The sequence below is a fragment of the Ruditapes philippinarum genome, unplaced genomic scaffold, assembly GCF_026571515.1.
Source record: "Ruditapes philippinarum isolate M1 unplaced genomic scaffold, ASM2657151v2 ctg7774_1_1_1_1, whole genome shotgun sequence".
In the NCBI taxonomy this organism is placed as follows: domain Eukaryota; kingdom Metazoa; phylum Mollusca; class Bivalvia; order Venerida; family Veneridae; genus Ruditapes; species Ruditapes philippinarum.
Window position 1 is genome coordinate 66,061 of NW_026861090.1, and position 20,438 is coordinate 86,498.

Sequence of the window (20,438 nt, forward strand, 5' to 3'; positions counted from 1 at the left end):
TTTTGCAAAGTAAAGGGCCAAACTCTGCCAAAAATAATCGAACCATGACCAAATTTGAACATGACCTGCTCATTTTTTGACGTACCCATAAGTCAAATTTGAGTTAAATGTGTAATACCGTTAGGGACATAATGAATGGAAACTGAAAATTTCATATTTTGCCAAAAATCATCGAACCATTACGAAATTCAAACTTGACCTGTATTTTCTCATGATATATCCATATGTCAAATTTGAGTTCAATGTGTATAACTGTTACTAATATAATTAACGGAATCCGATGATGACGGAAGGACGGAATACGGAAGGCCGGAATGACGGAACAGGGTAACATTATATGCCCCATTTTATGGCGGGAGCATAATTTTAGTTCATAATGCATCACCAAAATAAACGTTAATGTTAAAGTTAAAAGGAATGTAATTGATAACATAATGATGATGTACCTTGCAACAAAAATCGTTCATCACAAAGTTTTAATCTGCTTTTAATGCATTCATCTAGTGATTGAGAACACCTAAGATGTCTTTTTTGAAGACATTGACTTTATTTTTCATGTTGTCTCTATTATTCAGTTGGAAAAACGAGAACTCTTTAAGCTTGCGAGGAAACAAGATGAGTTGGGACTAGTTATAAGGAACGCTCTAAGATCAAGAATTGAGGCTGTTGAGTTTGATATGAATACATGCGTAGACCAGCAAGAGCTAAACAGACTAAGAAAAGTATATTGGGAAAGCAACAACCAATTTCAACAATTTAAAGTAAGATTTTCATTTCATTATCAGAGAAAGACAATGACAAATGGAAATTTCAATTCGCAAACAAAATATTACGATTTTATTATAAGACCCCATTAGGTTAAACAAAAGGTTTTGAGATTTTTTGCTTCTAGATATTTCAGTTTTTCTCCCTTTTCAACTCTTACATATACAATGGATGTTCATGAATTGATGACTTACTAAACTTCTTCTTGACAACTTACAACAAATCATTTACTTTATCAATGATAAAGTCTTTTCGTTTTGCCCAATACACAAGGCCTTAATTTATAAATCTATTGTTTATCATCGACATCCAATAGAATACTCTAAAGACACTTGAAAAACACCTAATCGAATGATTCACTTAAGTTACTAAGTATTAGATTATTAATTGATACTTTTTTCAAAAACGTTATATTATTAAACTTCACTATATTCTAGACATAGATACAAAAAATAAAAAGTTTACTATCTTGTTTAAAAATATTGACAATTTATGTTCAACTTTTGTATTGGTTTTAAACAACAAAAACAATAACAACGCAACAACAACAACAACAACAACAACAACAACAACAACAATTGTGTTTTCATAGCTGTAGAAAAAGTTTCACTTCTTTCGTACCTGTCAGCATTATACATCAAATAAGAACAGGGTTGGGTAAGAAAACAGTCTGATTTTGTCAAGCGTAATCGGGGCATCAAAAATATTTTCAACAATAATTATCTAGAAACTATTCAAGATTAACATTTGAGCAAAATATAAAAAAAAGTTTACCATGCTGATTTTCAATTATAATCAATTTAATTCGTTATGCTATCCAATTTCACACGTTTCAATGTGAAAATATAATTAAACTTCAATTTGCTTTTAAATACAAATTTTAGATATAAATTAAGAAAGAAAATAATACTCTGACAAAATTAAAAGGAAAAAAAGACAAAAATTGGAAAAAAATATTGCATCTTCTTGGGTTTGAACCCACGCCTATCTCGAAAGTCTGTCTCTTCACTGAAAATGAATAATGAATACTCTTCAGAAAGAAGATACAGCATTAGGCATCCAAAACCTTATGTTATAGCATCTACAAAAGTTCAATTCAGGACGGGCCATGTCTTAAGAATTTACATTTTTCTTACATCCCTTCGTAAATAAGGTAAATAAGGTTATAAAGGGTACTTTGTTTCTGTGACCACATGGCGAGCCCATCTAATGAATTATTGCGCATATAGGTTTGATGCCATCTCAACACATTGCCAAAAATCTATGCAAAGGTACTAAGTGAATCCTTTTTATATATTTCATAATATAGTTAGACACTTATGGTGCTTAGCAAAAAATTTAGTAGTCTATAATGTCGCATTAAGCGAGTACAACTAGTATTTGCTTTTCAGTTTCTTTATTTGACTTAAAATTTTTAGCATTAAATTATTATTACTTAAACTTATTTAGCATTGTTTATTACGATTAAATTTTTTTAAATAATTCATTTAATAATCTATCTTTTTTAGACGGCTGACAGAGCGTCAAGCGACGAGGTATGTATATGTACAGGCATTGTACTCTCACTTCTTGTACTAATACATTTCTTTTGTAAGTGATGATCCACACCTGGCAATATCACAACAAACTCCTCACAAATTGTAATCATTGCCTTCACAGACGTCACAAGATGATGAAAGTCACTTTTTAATTCCAATGTAATATCGAACATTACATAGAAAATCTAACGTTATTTTTCTCTTTCTGTTTTATTTTTTAACTTTTCGTAACTATGTTCGTTATAGCTTATCAAAACATTATCAAAAATATACAAAATAATGAAAACATTAATTCAAAAGCTAAAAAATATAAAATATTGATAAAATTGTTTGTGATGTCAGAGATCATTGCATTGATAAGGAGAGATCACTGCGTAGGAGATTGATATAATAACAGTTATACATTTTTCTTGGCCACATAGAATAACGAATTACATGTATTTCTTTTTGTAAATTTTAGGAAATTCTGTTGGAATTTTTGATGATTTTTAAACAGTCGAAACTCGACGTTGTTCAAAAGCCACAAAACGCATTACAATTTTTACTTACATATTGTATCTGATATTATTCATGTGTTTGTACATAATAACAAATATACTATTCAAGATTGTATTAAGCCCAAATATTATCAACGTAAACGAAATAGTAAGGGGGAAATGATGAAATACCGAAGTCTGAACTTCTGTCCAAACCCTTATTTTGGTATATGTTTAAAATATAAGTGGATAGGAAAATTTACATCATAAGTGCCGTCAAAATCTGCAATATTAAATTCATATAGTAACAAAACAAATTTATTTGATTAATATTTCCACATTATGACACAGGTTTCTTAATATATTGTTCACATGCACCTCAGAATAATTTAATGATACAAAGCCCAAACATTGAGCAGTGTCAAGCAAACAAATTATTATTGAGATATATTAACGTTTAATACAATTTAGTATGAAACTAGGCAGTTAGACATTATGAATTAACGATGTTTCTGTAAAACTGAGTTCATATTTTGTAAAGATTTATAAAACGCGTTTTCAATTTCAAACCTCCAAAGTATTCCCCACTACAAAGATGCATTTTTGTTATCTCCCTGTAAAATTTCGAAAAGTTGAAAAATAATCTTATTTTGAATCTTTCACAGACACTGATACATGTAAATTGAGCTGCCAAGAGAAAAAAACTCCTGAATTTATTTTTACAAGAAAGTGTTTTCTTAAGCCTGTTAACAGAAACAGAAAAAAAGTCGCAGAGACATAAGTCAGGATAAGTTGGCGGATGGTTTACAACTTAAACATTTTCAGACACCAAGAAAGAATTAACAATCTCTCTTTTGTGAGAGTAGATATTGTAATATATAAAATAGACTCCTGACGATCCTTTACTTGGGTGCTTCTTATTGAAAAACGCATTCACTTATCAGTAAAGAATTCTAGTAGAACTGTCTAGTGACTATGTGACTAGCTGGACAAAGCATTTGATCGACTAGTTCACGGGGATTAAAAAATAGATACAACATCTTCTTGTACTGATGCCTTTTGGCATTACAGGCATTTTTATCCTTTCATAACCTATGTTTTTATCGATAGTATTTTGACCGTAGATCACATTTTTTACACAAATTTCTACCAAAAAACAACAACCAAACAAATAAATAATAATAAATAAATAACAAATAAACTCATAATGATGACTTTTTTTAAAAAGGCATATATTTAATTATGAGACTGTAATACATACATAATATTGTACAGTTTTTGTTATTGTAAACGATGATGTTATATCTATGACTTGTAGTATATAAAAGGTAAAACCTATATATTTAGTCTCAAATTTTCCATAATTCTATTAAGATACCACTTTATTAAAAGACCACTTTTTGGCAGTCCCTTGAGTGATCTCTTATTACAATGCTGTATGTATAAGCAATGTCTGTATATATAAGGAAAATCAGACCCCCAGGTCGGGCCAATTTTGACCCAAGGGCTTTTATTTGAACAAGGTTGGTAGACACTCACTAGAAGATGTTTCTTGCTTAATATCTCAGCTTTTGCACTTTGGGTTTTTTAAAAGAAGATTTTTTAAATTTTTGATATAAACATATAATGAAAATCAAAGACCCCCAAGGGCGGGGCCAGTTTTAACTCTTAGGTTTTTATTTGAACAAACTTGGTAGACACTCATTAGGAAATTGTCCTGGTGAACATCTAAGGGCCAGGTCTTTGTTTTTTTTCTTAAAGAATTATTTTTACTATATAAATACATGTAAAAGGAAAATCAATGACAGCCTAGGGTAGGGACAATTTAGACCCCGGGACTTTTATTTGAACAAAATTAGTAGACACTCACTAAAAGATGTTTCATTCTAAATATCTAAGCTCTAACTCTTTTTTTTATAGAAGATATTTTAAGATTTCTCTTGCCATGGCAACCAGAGTTTTGAATGGAATTAAAATATATTTTCAAGATGACCACCAAAGAAACATTCCTGTGAAGTTTGGACGAAATTGGCTTAGCGGTTTATGAGGAGATGTCGTTTGAAGTAAAGGTTTATTGACGGACTACGGACGGACGGACGCCGAACGTAAAGCGATTACAAAAGCTTACCATGTCACTTTGTGACAGGTGAGCTAAAAAGTTTTCGACTTAGACGAACATGCTCGTTTTTCTGAAATCAAAAAGAATGCGTTGCCACGTAGAATATTTTTCTCATCATTTGGGATGCATTTTCCATATGAAATTCCAAATATGGTTGCTTGAGCTTTTACCAAACATCAACCCGTGTGTTTTCTTTCAAGCAGAGTCACATCTCTTGTGATTTTTCAAGTTGACCCACATAATCTTGCATGTAATATTGTGCCTTAGCTTAGGTTAAACACAAAAAGAGCCTAGTTAGAAATAAAATACTAACATTTATTTAAATGAGAGCGAGCCATCGAAAAGGTGCTGGCGCCAGCGGCAAATAGTCCGCCATTTATCCAATAGAATTGCATTTTTTTTTCAAATAAATCATAACACATTTACTTTGATAAATCGGCTAAATTTAATCAGTCTAGTAAATCGACAGTTTTTTTTATAAAAGTAATTTCAAATACTAAATGGTGAGTGTTTATTAATAAGCATTTATAGTATCTAAAGTATTTAAGTGTGGTGTTTAGCACGAAGTTAATTGCGCCAAATCAAAGCAACGCTATATAGTCATGGTAAAAAATGAACATTGAATCAAAATATGAATCTTCGAAGCACAACACCGCCGAAAACTAATAAAAGAGAGCGCACGTATAGAAATCTAAATCAAAGACACTATGTTCTGCAAATTAAACATTTAACAACTAGATAAACAATAAAAAACAACATTTAATGAATTGTTGTGTTTTTCAATCACAATTGTGAGGGCTCTTTTACATTGCCGATAACGCCAGCATAGTATCGAGGGCTCTCATTTAATAAACATATCACATAAATTTGAAAGAGCCATTGTTTAGTGGGGCGTGAACGCCTCATTCAAGTATAACAAAAACGGGGTTTTAGTCACAAAAACATATGTTTTCTTAAACATTGAATGGTACTGATTACTCCTGTGAAGTTTTGTCTCAATCCCACCAGCAGTTTAACATATGAAAGCTTGACAATATGTTCCTATTTATAACTCTGGCGGCCATTTTGTACAGCAAAGCAACCGTGCCGGCAATATACACAACTAAAGATGGAACCGATCACTCCTGTGAACTTTTATTGGAATCCCGCCAGCAGTTTGACCAGTGATAGCAAGACAACATTTTCTAAATCCAGCCAGCAGTTCGACCTGTGAAAGCCGAAGAAGTTTTTCCTTTTTATAGTTATGGCGTTCATTTTGTGCTGCAAACCGAATATGCCGGTGATATGCACAACTAAAGATGTTACTGTTCACTCAAGTTCCATTGAAATCCTTCTAGCAGTTTGACCTGAGAAATCTGGATAAGATTTTTCTGTTAATAATTCTGACGGACGTTTTGAGCAGCGAAGCTGAACGTGCCGGTGTAATGCGCGACGACTAGGGACGATTTCGATCACTCCTGGGAAGTTTTATAGAAATCCTACCAGTAGTTCCACCTGTGAAAGCCTGAAAATGTTAATTCGGACGATCGACCAACCAGACGGACAGAAAGATGATCAACACAAAAACAGTATGTCTCCCGAAAATAATGAATCGATTTAAAATACTATGAGGATAAAACTACGGAAATCTGTTAGTAACATAACTTATTAAATGTTCCTCGTATATAAATTAAGTATGTTACTTTAAGATTTCCAGTTAAGAAGGCAAGTGTTCAAATTAAATGAAAAGGAAAATCATATTTTACGAGTCGCTGATAAGATTGCAATGAAACTCGTCATAAATCTAAGTTATAGTAAATTACTTCATTGTTGTAATTTGTCTCAATATATCAATTCCAGATTTAATTTGACGAGAATCTCAATAACAGAGCAAAGAACGAAAAAATGATTAGTGTAAAGTTGCATAACATATTGACGCCATTTAAAACGTTAACAAATCCGAATTACTTAACAGTAAAGACTGATGCACATGATGTAAATAAACTTGTAATTGATGTGTTGGCAATATTTGAATATGTTTATTACTAAATTAATTCAAGGAATTTATAATAGTCATCCCACAAAAGAAGTTGAGATGGTGGGGTTTATTGGAGTGAGGTTGTCGGTTCGTTGGTTATGTAAAGACCACACAGATCGTTTTAGTCAACCTCACTGTTACTAAAAATAGATAAAAGTTAGAAATGAGATATTGTTATAAAACTTGGTATATAGCCAGCTTATGCAGCGACCTCGCCAAATTGGAATGCGTTTTGCCTCCCTAAGGTCAAGGTCACTGTTTCAAAAATAGGAAAAGGGTTTCTGGTCAAAAACTTGAAACTTGAAACTTTTTATTTAATTAAACGCCTGTTTCTATTTAATAATATTCAACGGCGTTGTACAGTACATATAAATAATAAGAATAAAATTGTGAATGCATAAGAATATGTGGATCAACATCAAGTGAAATAAAAGCTTTTACATACAATTCCAATTAACATATTTTTAAAAAATTGCAGAGACCATAAAATGATAAAACTGATTGATATACATGTAGCATGAGATAAGATTATGTACATACATGTAACTTGATTACAAATAGATTAAAAAGAATAAAACATTCATTTATTTTTCACATTCATCACACTGTCAGTCATCAGTTATACGTTACTCATGTTTATCTCATTTCAGATTTTAAAATAGTGATTCAAACTTCCTGAAAAAATGTGTTTTAAGATTTCTCTTAAATACATCAATATTCTTAGATTGTTTCAACTCTAATGGCAGCGGATTCCACAATTTTGGACCAATAGTTCCGAAACTTCTGTCACTAAATGTTTTTCTTTTATTGAATGGAATAACGTAGCAGTTCTCAGAGGTTTTAGCTGAACGTAGTCGGGTATTTGGTACTTGTTTGGTTAGGAGTTCAGAAATGTATTTTGGAGCATGACCGATTGAACAATTGTATACAAAAGTCAAAATTTAATATTCGATTCTAGATTTGATGAGCAGCCAGTGAAGGTCGAACAGTGCTTGCCTTGAACTGTCAAATTTCTTTCGTTGCAGAACTAACTTAGCGCACATGTTTTGAATACGTTGCATTTTTTTCAATTCAAAATCGGATACACCATAAAGAATGACATTGCAATAATCCAAGTGTGACATTACGATTGCTATAACTAGTATTTCAGCTGCTTCTTTGGTGAGGTATTTTCGGATACGTTTTATTCTAAGATATTTTAACATTGCAGTACGGCACTTTCGTTTGACATGTTCCTTGAAATTTAGTGTTTGTTCTAAAAATGCGCCTAAATATCTAATAGACTCCTCGGAGTTGATCTTATCTCCGTTAATACAAATGGATTTTAGGTGACACTTTTCGAGTTATTGAGAACTTCCAAATGTTATGAAAACTAGAGTTATGAATTATATGTTGTTATCAAAATTGGTATACATCAAACTTTTGAGATGATCTTGGTAGAGATTGTTTTTGAGACCCCTAGAATCAAGGTCAAGATAACTGCTACTTAAAAAATGTTTCTTGTCAAAAACCAGCATATGGTACATATATTGTAATTCGAAAGTTTATGTAGAGAACTCGCTTGAGATTGCTTTGCTTCCCATAAAGTCAATTTTAAAGTTGCTGTTGTTAAGATCAAGGAATGGTTTCTCTGTAAAGAAATCTTATGTGAACCCCTATCCCAAGGTCACGTGTGTGTGTATGTGTGTGTGTGCGTGCGTGCATGCGTGTGTACTAGTATGTGTGGAGGGGTCCTGACTAATGCTCTTCAACAGGGTCACGAAAAGTAATATGATAATGGTTAATCAATTAATTGCAATAATTTAGAAGACAGACAAAATATGATAACATATATCGGTAGGTCGACCACAAATGTGGAGCAATCATTATTTATCTACTTAGAATAGTTTTGGTGATGAGTGGGGCTTTGAATCATATTCAGAAATAGTACCTATTGATATAACAATTTGCCTTAAGGTATGACCATCCTAAAGAGAACTATAAGGAACTGAAAAATGTTTTCCCATTAATCTTTGGTAAGAAACAAAATGTTACATTCAGCTAACAATCCATATAAGCAGAAAGATTGTTTCTTCTCAAAAAATATGAATTATGTATAAAAAATATTACCCTACCCCACCCATTTTTAACACGTGTTTGACCAATTTCCCTACTTAGAGCCTAATTAAAAAATCCCTAAAATTTACTGAAATGAGTGTCTGTTTTCAAAGTTTCTCTAATTCTTTTTTTAAAAGTATATTGGTTGATCTTGTAAAATACTAAATACTTTTACTGTCAAATTTTCAATTTTATATCACTTTGACAATATCAGATACCATATTTGTTATTAGATTTGGCATAATTTAGCCAATTAATACATATATTAATTCAATCATTAAAATTAAACACTTTTTTCCGTTAAGAGATATGAGATATACATACATAATGTAAAAGAAAAAAAGAGAAAAAAGTTAACCCGCCTTTGGGTTGAACCCACAGCCCTAAATTTCAACGTATTTTACTGTAGTTCTAGCTTTTTTGAATACTCTTCAACGTTGAGGTAATGCATTAGGATAGTCATACCTTAATGCAATATGCATATGACGCCGTGACGGGAAAATGAAGTTTGGAAGTAATCTTTACTATTTTGGGCATAGATATGCGTCTTTTCACTACTGTAGTTGTAGATCTTTTACTTGACATTGCTCAGTGTTTGGGTTTTGTATCACTATAATTATATTCTGAGGGTATTTTGTTTAATATGCCATGAAACATATAAGTTTTTTTTCAATATTCCATTAGACCAAATGGTCCATGAGGATAAACAGATACATGATACATGACAAGACAGTGTAAAGCATATACATACAATAACATGTGTAAATGGAGAAGGTATACACAAAATTGTATATCATCAATTAAAATGAACATCAGAACAAAAGGACATTCAAATTTACCTAATGTTAAATAAATTACTACTGTCTAGCAAAACTTACAGAGAAGTGAACTTCATACATTGTTTTGAATTAATTTGAAAAGATACATGTATATAATATAATGCATCATATAAATTTATATTCATATTTGCTTGAGTATGTATATGCTGTTCTTGTCGAATCAAAATACAAGAACAACATAACCATTTGTCGGTAAATTTAGGTATAGAACGTGAATCAATTTAAAAATTAAATGAATTTGACAAAAACTCGGATGTATATACTGTATCATATAAAATTATATTATACTTGTTCGAGTACGTGTATGTTGTTCTTGCCGAAACAAAACACAAGAACAACATAACTATTAGTCAGTAAATTTAGCTATAGAGAGTGGTTCGATTTAAAAAGGACGCAAAATCTTAAGGATCATTTAGCTATACATTTACAAATATATATCCTTGACATGTATATCTTCTAAACTAAAGCATTCACTAATTCAAAATTATTAAGCATAATAATTTAACTATGCATTTACATATATATTATTGACATTATTATCCCCATTTCACAAAAATTTCACTTATTCAAAACAAAATAAAATATAATTAACTTAACAATAATGACTACTAATTATTTGTGTATAATCTTTTTTTTCTTAGTGTAAAAGCATTGTTTACAAATTTTACTAATTTACGTAATGTACATACGTTTTCAGAATTTAACAATTCGATTTTGGCATATAAAGACGTCTCCAGTAATATGCCAGTATTTTAAATCATTATATACATTACATTCTAATATGAAATGGTATTCGTCTTCTAAGACATTACATGAAAAACATTTTCTATCATTTAAAGGGGTACTATTTGGTTTAGTCCATCTACCCGCTTCTATATGCAATCTATGAGATGATACTCTTAGCCTAGTGAGATCTTTACAAAACCGTTCAACATTGATAATATTTAGATATGGTTGAAACTTAAAAACAGAAATATGTCTATAATATAGAGCTCTACTAGAGTTATTTAATCTACTTGACCAGTTTTGTACAAATTGGTCTTTCAAACGTTGTTTCACATAATATAAAAACAGGTCAGTATTACCAACACTTTGCATTAACCAAGCATCATAAAAACCTAATGTACATAAAAGATTTTTCACTAATGAACACCAATTTGTTTTATTTGGGTAATTTCTACAATCATTTTTTAATAAATTATAAACTTTGTTGACAAATTTATTCTCATTTGTATGTAATATTTTAACCCAGTATCTAATAATGTTATAGTATCGTATTGTCTTGAAAGATATTCTACCGAGTTCACCATATATAAAATCATTCTGAGTTTTTTTAACACCTAACGTACGTTTACAAAATTGCATATGCACTCTTTCAATTGCATTACCATGTATAAAACCCCAGACTTCGCTGCTATAATTGAGTATAGGACTAACTAGTTTATCGAAAAGATCAAATCTGTGTAAAGTAGAAATATTAACACATTTATATAGGTATTTGTTCATTTTAAATATTGCTTTCAACGCTTGTCCAGCAATGGTATTTTGAGCTTCTGCAAAGGACCCTGATGTGAAAACAATCCCTAAATACGTAAATTTGCTAACTATATCAATACAATTTTCTTTGTAATAAAAATTCAAATTTCTAGGCAGTATCCCCCCTTTCTAAATATCATTATTTTCGTCTTAGATGTGTTCACTGAAAGTTTCCATCTATCACAATAATCTGCTAAAACATTTAAACCTTTTTGTAGTTCGTCTTTACTATTTGCAAGAATTACAATATCATCAGCATATAAGATTAAGAACATTTTAAACATATCAACATCAATACCTTCAATATCACTTTTTATAAATTCATCTTCAAGGTCATTCAGAAACATGGAAAAGAGAAAGGGAGATAAACACTCTCCTTGTTTTACACCAAGTAAACATTCGTATGGGTCACTTAATCTATTACAATATTTTACCCTTGCTTTAACTGTTGTGTACATAGATTTTATAATATTTAGAATGTTTCCACGTAGTCCCAGTTTTATCAACTTATACATAAATACTTATATATAAAAGTGTTCTTTATCATACGTCGGGCATATAATTCTATTGAATCTTGTTTCTCAAGATCTAGTGTAGTCTAGTTACAATATATTCAATCTTTCAAAACCTAGGTCGATGATTTAAGTTTTACTGAATCATTTTTGTAGATGGAAAACCTATCGAGAGAACTCCAGGAATCCAAAAATCAGGTATTTTCTTAAACAGCTTAGATTTAAATTATAATTCTTATCACTGATATATCCTTTCTGTATCATTTTAGCAAATGCTACAAAAATTTTGACTTTAGACTTGTCAAGATTATATCATACAAATGATAATTCGTTGAAACAAACAAGTAGTGATTTAAATGAGAGAATGAACTTAACAAGTCCTTTGTAACTCATGCACCATATATGACAATGTCAAAACTGTTATACACTTTTGTTTGACCACAAAAAATATTAAATTATCTCTTTTTGTAAATTGTACGAAACAATTTGGGAATCTTTGATTAATTTTAAACATTTGCAACTCGATTTGTAAGTTCAGAATGCACAAACGCATTAAAATTTTATTGAAGTAATTTATACAAGCTAGAGTTTATTTAAGCGAACCCCGCTTGTCCGCATCGGGTAGAAATCGCCGCTGGCGAGCAAATTGCCCGGCGGGAAAGTGAATTTTTGTAATGCCTTCTATTTGCTTTAATATCAAAACCTATGTCGATGATTTAAGTTTTACTGAATCATTTTTGTAGATGGAAATCCTATCGAGAGAACTCCAGGAATCCAAAAATCAGGTATTTTCTTAAACAGCTTAGATTTAAATAATGATTCTTATAACTGATATATCCTTTCTGTTTCATTTTAGCAAATGCTACAAAAATTTTGACTTTAGACTTGACATGATTATATCTAACAAGATGATAATTCGTTGAAACAAACAAGTAGTGATTTAAATGAGAGAATGAACTTAACAAGTCCTTGGTAACTCATGCACCATATATGACAATGACAAAACTGTTATACACTTTTGTTTGACCACAAAGAATATTAAATTATCTCTTTTTGTAAATTGTACGAAACTATTTGGGAATCTTTGATGAATTTTAAACATTCGCAACTCGATTTGTAAGTTCAGAATGCACAAAACGCATTAAAATTTTATTGAAGTAATTTATACAAGGCTAGCGTTTATTTAAGCGAACCCCGCTTGCCCGCATCGGGTAGAAATCGCCGCTGGCATGTAAAATTTGTGAGCAAATTGCCCGGCGGGGAAGTGAATTTTTGTAATGCCTTCTATTTACTTCAATATCAAAACCTATGTCGATGATTCAAGAATTAATTTATCATTTTTTGCAGGTGATTGAACTATCAGGACAACTCCGGGCGTCCGAATCTAAGGTATATTCTTAAACAGCTTAGATTTAAATTATAATTCTTATAACTGATATATCCTTTCTGTATCATTTTAGCAAATGCTTTAAAAATTTTGGCTTTAGACTTGACATGATTATATCTAACAAGATGATAATTCGTTGAAACAAACAAGTAGTGATTGAAATTAACAAGTCCTTTGTAACTCATGCACCATATATGACAATGTCAAAACTGTTATACACTTTTGTTTGACCACAAAGAATATTAAATTATCTCTTTTTGTAAATTGTACGAAACTATTTGGGAATCTTTGATGAATTTTAAACATTCTTAACTCGATTTGTAAGTTCAGAATGCACAAAACGTATTAAAATTTTATTTAAGTAATTTATACAAGGTTAGCGTTTATTTAAGCGAACACCGCTTGCCCGCATCGGGTAGAACTCGCCGCTGGGAAGTAAAATTTGTGAGCAAATTGCCCTGCGGGCTAGTGAATTTTTGTAATGCCTTCTATTTGCTTTAATATCAAAACCTATGTCGATAATTCAAGTTTTACTTAATCATTTTTTGCAGGTGATTGAACTATCAGGACAACTCCGGGCGTCCGAATCTAAGGTATATTCTTAAACAGCTTAGATTAAAAAGATAATTCTTATAACTGATATATCCTTTCTGTATCATTTTTAACAAATGGTACAAAAGAATTGTCTTTAGACTTGTCAAGATTATATCGAACAAAATGATATTTCGTTGAAACAAAAAAGAATATCAAGAAAGTTCTAGAGTTTATTGAATTAAAATATTGAACTTTTATTTACAAATTATTTTTATATTTTGTGAAAGATCTCAAAGTGGTTATTTAACTTATTTAATTAATAATTGTTATTTATTTAAATTTTATGCATAAAATGTCTTTAATCTTTATAAAAAAATAACACATTTGAAAAAAATGCCTTTCTTAATAACTGATTTTGAACAAAAAAAATCTATAATTTTAAATCGTCATATCAAAGTCATTTTTAGTTGGGACGTAGTCCCAACTAGTGCACTTACAAACCCGAAATTTCCAACCATACAGGGTAACGCCCACTGCTGTGACGTTTCATCGCCACTCTATATGCTATATTGTATTCTAACATATCAACGTAAGCTGAATTCATAGTGATCACCCGACCATGACCGACGCATAACTGCCGCGAGTGAAAAATAGTGCTCTGAATTTCTGAAAACTTCGATTTATTGCGAACAGAAGAGGAGACAAGAAATTTATTTTTTGAAAATAATGTGCAATTGAGCTTGAATTACGGTATTAGAAACGTAGCGGATATAATTTGAAAGGTCACATAATTCTATGAATGGGATAGTAAATTAATTGGGTCATAGTGCTTGACGGCTTGCAATATTTAACTTACTCATCCGCCTTATCATCACATTTTTTTGTATTATATTCCAGAAATTTTTGAAAAAGACATTATTTATCGGATAAATTTTGTAGTTTATAATTGCAAAGTGGATATTGAAATAGAATTAGCCAGAGATGTAGATAATCTATTCGTCTCTGAATTAGCCGATAATTAGGTTAAATGAATCCAACAACTTCCGGTATATTTTTTGACCTACTTCACGAGCATAATTATCAGCCTGTTAAGCTCATAAGGTAAGTTATAAAGCAAAATATGTTATGAATTTGATGAATAATAATATTAAGTTTATTTATTGATGCCAATTTGTTTCCGAGGACTAAAACTTTCGTAAAGAATTTCGAAGTAATTTGGAGATCTCGAGTCTTTCGTACCCAAGACATTTCGACCATACTTAGACTGCAAATCGACAGATTTTACAAATTGATATTACACAGATGTCTGCCTTTACAGGAAAACCGGCATATACGCCTACAATTTTTTTTTGTCTTAATTGTCACGGCCGTTACGTCTCTACCAAATGGGGCACATTCTTAAATATTTCAGAATAATTTTATTTTGACCTTTATAAATTATAATATATATCTATTTAAAGTCTAGCCATTTCATTTTGGGTCATCTTTTTACAATTTGAATAATTATTCTGGAAAAACGAAGTGCGCAAATGATCTAAAGGTTTGTACAAAGATTAGTGTTCTAAACATTCATCAAATGGTACATTTATCTGGAAAAAATATTTCAGTCCCATCATGACAAAATACCTCAATGGAACCCCTTTAAATTGAATTACACTTTTTTTAAATGTATGGGTAAATTCCATTTTCAGTGGTTGAAATTTTTCCTCTTTTCTCATTAATCAAGCTATAGTTTCCCATTTATACAGCCACAGGTTGTTTTGAAAGTTGAAAAAAAATCACTGCCACCTTGATAATTGTTAACCTGAAAAATCTTCAGGCAATTAAAGGGATTTGAACCCCAGACCTCTTGATTACAAGGCAGACACACAACCATGTCGCGAAAATGTCAACACAACAGCAAGACTGTTGGAAATGATCTATACTTGTTCTCAATACATGGTTGAAGTAATTTATCAGTGTTAATTAGACATTTTATTTTTATATGATTTAACAATTTTTGACACTACTGATATTCACATTTTTTTCACAAATCTACATGTAAAAAATAAATATCATAATAAAATGATAGAACATTTTCTATTTTAGTGGTAATACTGTGGAGTAATATGAAGAAATATTATTAATATTTTATTATCATAAATTTTTCAAATTTTAATTATGTCATTACATGCTGTACACAATCATATTATTGTGTGAACATATATATACATTGTATAGACACATATATACATTGTATATACACACACTAAGAGAGTAGTATTAGATGAATTTGAAAATGAAATCTCTAAATTCATATTTTCAGGGAAATAAAAGATCATTTACTTTAATATTCACTTGGAAAGGCTGGTACATGTAGCTAGAAAAAAAGTACAGTATAAGATTAAAGAAAGACTAGAAGATTATTACAAACAACAGGTACTTATATAATATTTAATGTATATTTCACAAACCAAGCTGTTTTCCAAAAAAATTAATGAAAACAATATTTGACCTAGAGTCATAAGATTGACAGAACAGTGGCGTGTGGGGGCATCCGTGTCCTATGGACACATTTCTAGTTCCACTTATATACTATGTAGAAATTTTGTGGACGCAACTCCTCTTAAACCGGATGGCAGATTTTGCTTAAACTTACAGGGATGAACAACCTTCAGGTGTAGATGGTAGTAAAGGAAAGAATTTTTGCTGCGACCAAATTTTACAGAATTTTGGCCCTTTGTCGATTTTTTCACTATATACTATGTAGAAATTTTGTGAATGCAACTCCTCTTAAACCGGATGGCAGATTTTGCTTAAACTTCCAGGGATGAACAACCTTAATGTGTAGATGGTAGTAAAGAAAGAAATTTTCACTGCAACCAAATTTAACAGAATTATGGCCCTTTTTTGATTTTTTCATTATATACTATGTAGAAATTTTGTGAACGCAACTCCTCTTAAACCGGATGGCAGATTTTGCTTAAAACTTCCAGGGATGAACAACCTTAATGTGTAGATGGTAGTAAAGGAAGGAATTTTTTTGCTGCGACCAAATTATAGAGAATTATGGCCCTTTTTATGCCCCCACAATGTGGGAGCATATAGCGTTGCACTTGTCCGTCCGTCCGTCAGTCCGTCCGTCCGTACGTCCCGAAATCTTGTGAACGCAACTCCTCTTAAACCGGATGGCAGATTTTGCTTAAACTTACAGGGATGAACAACCTTAATGTGTAGATGGTAGTAAAGGAAGGAATTTTCGCTGCGACCAAATTTAACAGAATTATGGCCCTTTGTTGATTTTTTCACTATATACTATGTAGAAATTTTGTGAACGCAACTCCTCTTAAACCGGATGGCAGATTTTGCTTAAACTTACAGGGATGAACAACCTTAATGTGTAGATGGTAGTAAAGGAAGGAATTTTTGCTGCGACCAAATTTAACAGAATTATGGCCCTTTGTTGATTTTTTCACTATATACTATGTAGAAATTTTGTGAACGCAACTCCGCTTAAACCGGATGGCAGATTTTGCTTAAACTTACAGGGATGAACAACCTTAATGTGTAGATGGCAGTAAAGGAAGGAATTTTTGCTGCGACCAAATTTTACGGAATTATGGCCCTTTGTTGATTTTTTCACTATATACTATGTAGAAATTTTGTGAATGCAACTCCTCTTAAACCGGATGGCAGATTTTGCTTAAACTTCCAGGGATGAACAACCTTAATGTGTAGATGGCAGTAAAGGAAGGAATTTTTGCTGCAACCAAATTTAACAGAATTATGGCCCTTTGTTGATTTTTTCATTATATACTATGTAGAAATTTTGTGAACGCAACTCCTCTTAAACCAGATGGCAGATTTTGCTTAAACTTCCAGGGATTAACAACCTTAATGTGTAGATGGTAGTAAAGGAAGGAATTTTTGTTGCGACCAAATTTAACAGAATTATGGCCCTTTGTTGATTTTTAGTTTTCAACTTGTGGCACATGTAGTCCAAACAATATTTGACCTACAGTCATAAGATTGACAGAACAGTGGCGTGTGGGGGCATCCGTGTCCTATGGACACATTTCTAGTTTGATTTTAGTTTTCAACTTGTGGCACATGTATAGTCCAAAAAATATTTGACCTAGAGTCATAAGATTGATAGAACAGTGGCTTGTGGGGGCATCCCCGTGTCCTATGGACACATTTCTAGTTTTCTTCTTAGTGTGCCTTTATTGCTAAGATCTATTTAATTGACAGACTGTTTTTAAAGTTTGAAGGGATAATCTTTGAAACATTCAGATTGGTTATTAAACTAACCATTATTTACTTTATTTGTAGCCAATAAGTAATTATACCTTTAAATTGTATGCCGTCGAAACAAATTAATTGTATACTGTCTGAATTGTATACACACCAGTCTCTCACAACGCATTACTCACCCCAAATGAGGGTAAAAATAACTCTGACATAAAGAAGTCTGCGTAGGGATGACAATTTTATTAATAAAACACAATATATTGTTCATTGCTTTCAAGGGCTCATTGTTTTTCAGAGTTTAATATTGCAAGTGCAAATTTGATAGTTCCACTGTGTTACTATGTATTCAAATATTCAAAACTACTTTCACTTTCGGTTTTAATTTAGACTAACAATTGACGAAATACGAGTGTTGAACGAATACCAATAAAGGATTGTCAGAAGGAGTGTTTTTGCACATGTTTTGAGTAAAAATGATGTAAAGGCTATTACACCAACAGAGTATGGAAAAAGTTTAATTTTTCAAGTGACCCGATTTCCGTTTTGTTCTATCACTTCGGTGTTAAAGCCGCCATGTAAAAGTAGTGCGTTCCATCATGCTTAGAGTGGTTTCACACAGGTCAGTAAGACCGGTGTACACAATGTACTGTCTGCACATATGTGTCAGAAAAAATATCACAAAAAAGGAATTTAGTATTACTATGAGTATTTATTAAAGAAATTGTATTTCAAATATATTTAAATAGTATTATTGAAAGTCATTTTGTATGACAGACACACAAATCTAGTGCTCTGCATTATAAATGTAAGAAGAGACAAATAAGATAAGCATTTTTTTGCAAATTATTGCACTTCATATAATTTTTATTGCTTTTTTTTAAGGTGGACATGTGTCACTGTCAAGCGAATGAAGATAAGCATCACACTCGGTGGGAATCTCAAGTTTCCAGATGTAGTGATCATAACTGTATAGGCACCATTAACACTTTGGACTAGTTGGAGTAATTTAGAGGGCTAGTCTGAACATTGTGTTGAAGGAAAATGTTAAAACTCGGATTTCCCGCTTAACCAATCATTACTTTACCTTATATTCAGTGCGGTAATGTAGGAAATGGTTACTTTATGGAACGGAGCTGTCAATTATTTTTAGTTTTTTAGCTTGTTAGCGTTATCGTCGGACAGTTGTGAAGTAAAGACATCGCAGTTTGACTGTATACAAGTTGCCTTAAAGAAAGTATGTCGAAATCTTAACAGTTATTCGTTGATTTTGTATAAATTGACCAGAATTCACCTTTGTTTACACGCATCGCTTGGACGTCGAAAACGACATGCAATGACATTTCAGTGAAATTTGGAAACTTGCTCGTATTTTGGAGCATTTTGTAGGATTTCGATGAAGTAAAAAGTGTTTATGATAGGATACATTATTCCTAGAGACAACCACAAAAATAAAATAGTGATCTGATGTATTTTTACTGAACAGTTCTTGTTTGTTTTGCATGATATTTTTCTCTCGTTAGGGACCTTTATTCTTTATATATAGTATTATGAGCGTATATGGGTAAATGTGGTATATAGTGCCTGTGGTTTTATCATGTATCTTAGCTTGCCTGGTGTAATGATAAGTAATAAACCTGAGAATTGAAACTATGAGAATAAATTGTTGTTATTAGTCCCCTTATATTTTCATTAAGAGGGTCTAAAGGCTGACCCATTTCTGTATGTCAATGAAAGCTGAATTTTGCTATAACTTAAATGGTACAAAAGTAAGGTTCATCATACTGGTATCTGATATAGAACTATACAGAGATTTAGCATGTTATTATAATTTATGCTCCTGAAAGGGAGAGAATAAAGTTGCGGTCTTAACCATCTGTCGGTATGGATTCAAGTAATATTATGGATAAATATCTGTGTTCATTCCATACAGACTTGTACTTTTGGGGAAAAAGGTTGCTCATGGGAGGAAAATATGTTTTTAATGGTGATTTTGAGATTTTAGTTGATAAAGGAAAAAAAACATAGTCTGAACTTAGGAAGACATTTGTCCTTCACACTCTTGTCCGAAATATGAATATAACTAGATATGTATTGAAGGGATTTTATGTAAACTTCACAAAGTGATAGAGACTTTTAAGAGGAAGTGCAATGTTCAAGAAACATAACTCTACCTTGCTTCATGTTTTAATTATATCCCTTAAGTTAAAAATGCTTATTCCAAACTATCACTGAATCTACATCAACTTGAACGACTCAAATTTTCCAATGTGTCAAAGAACCATAACTCCATTCCTTAGTTTATAGCTCACCTGTCACAAAGTGACAGGTCGAGCTTTTGTGATCCCTTTTCGTCCGGCCGTAAACTTTTACTTTAAATGACATCTCCTC

The 20,438-nt window shown here is 31.5% G+C and overlaps 1 protein-coding gene and 1 long non-coding RNA gene across 2 annotated transcripts in view; both read left to right on the plus strand.

The window, feature by feature from the left end:
• The window catches only part of LOC132714490 (putative leucine-rich repeat-containing protein DDB_G0290503), a 77,889-nt gene that overhangs the window by 11,895 nt on the left and 45,556 nt on the right, over positions 1-20,438 (plus strand). The window contains exons 5-10 of the mRNA XM_060697383.1: positions 576-761; positions 2,274-2,300; positions 12,056-12,097; positions 12,643-12,684; positions 13,247-13,288; positions 13,838-13,879. Coding sequence (XP_060553366.1) covers positions 576-761; positions 2,274-2,300; positions 12,056-12,097; positions 12,643-12,684; positions 13,247-13,288; positions 13,838-13,879 — 381 coding nt within the window. The remainder of the gene's footprint in view (positions 1-575; positions 762-2,273; positions 2,301-12,055; positions 12,098-12,642; positions 12,685-13,246; positions 13,289-13,837; positions 13,880-20,438) is intronic.
• Positions 14,275-19,722, plus strand: LOC132714488 (uncharacterized). The gene is made up of 3 exons (XR_009623559.1): positions 14,275-14,921; positions 16,126-16,238; positions 18,933-19,722. It is a non-coding gene; the product is annotated as an uncharacterized LOC132714488 (long non-coding RNA).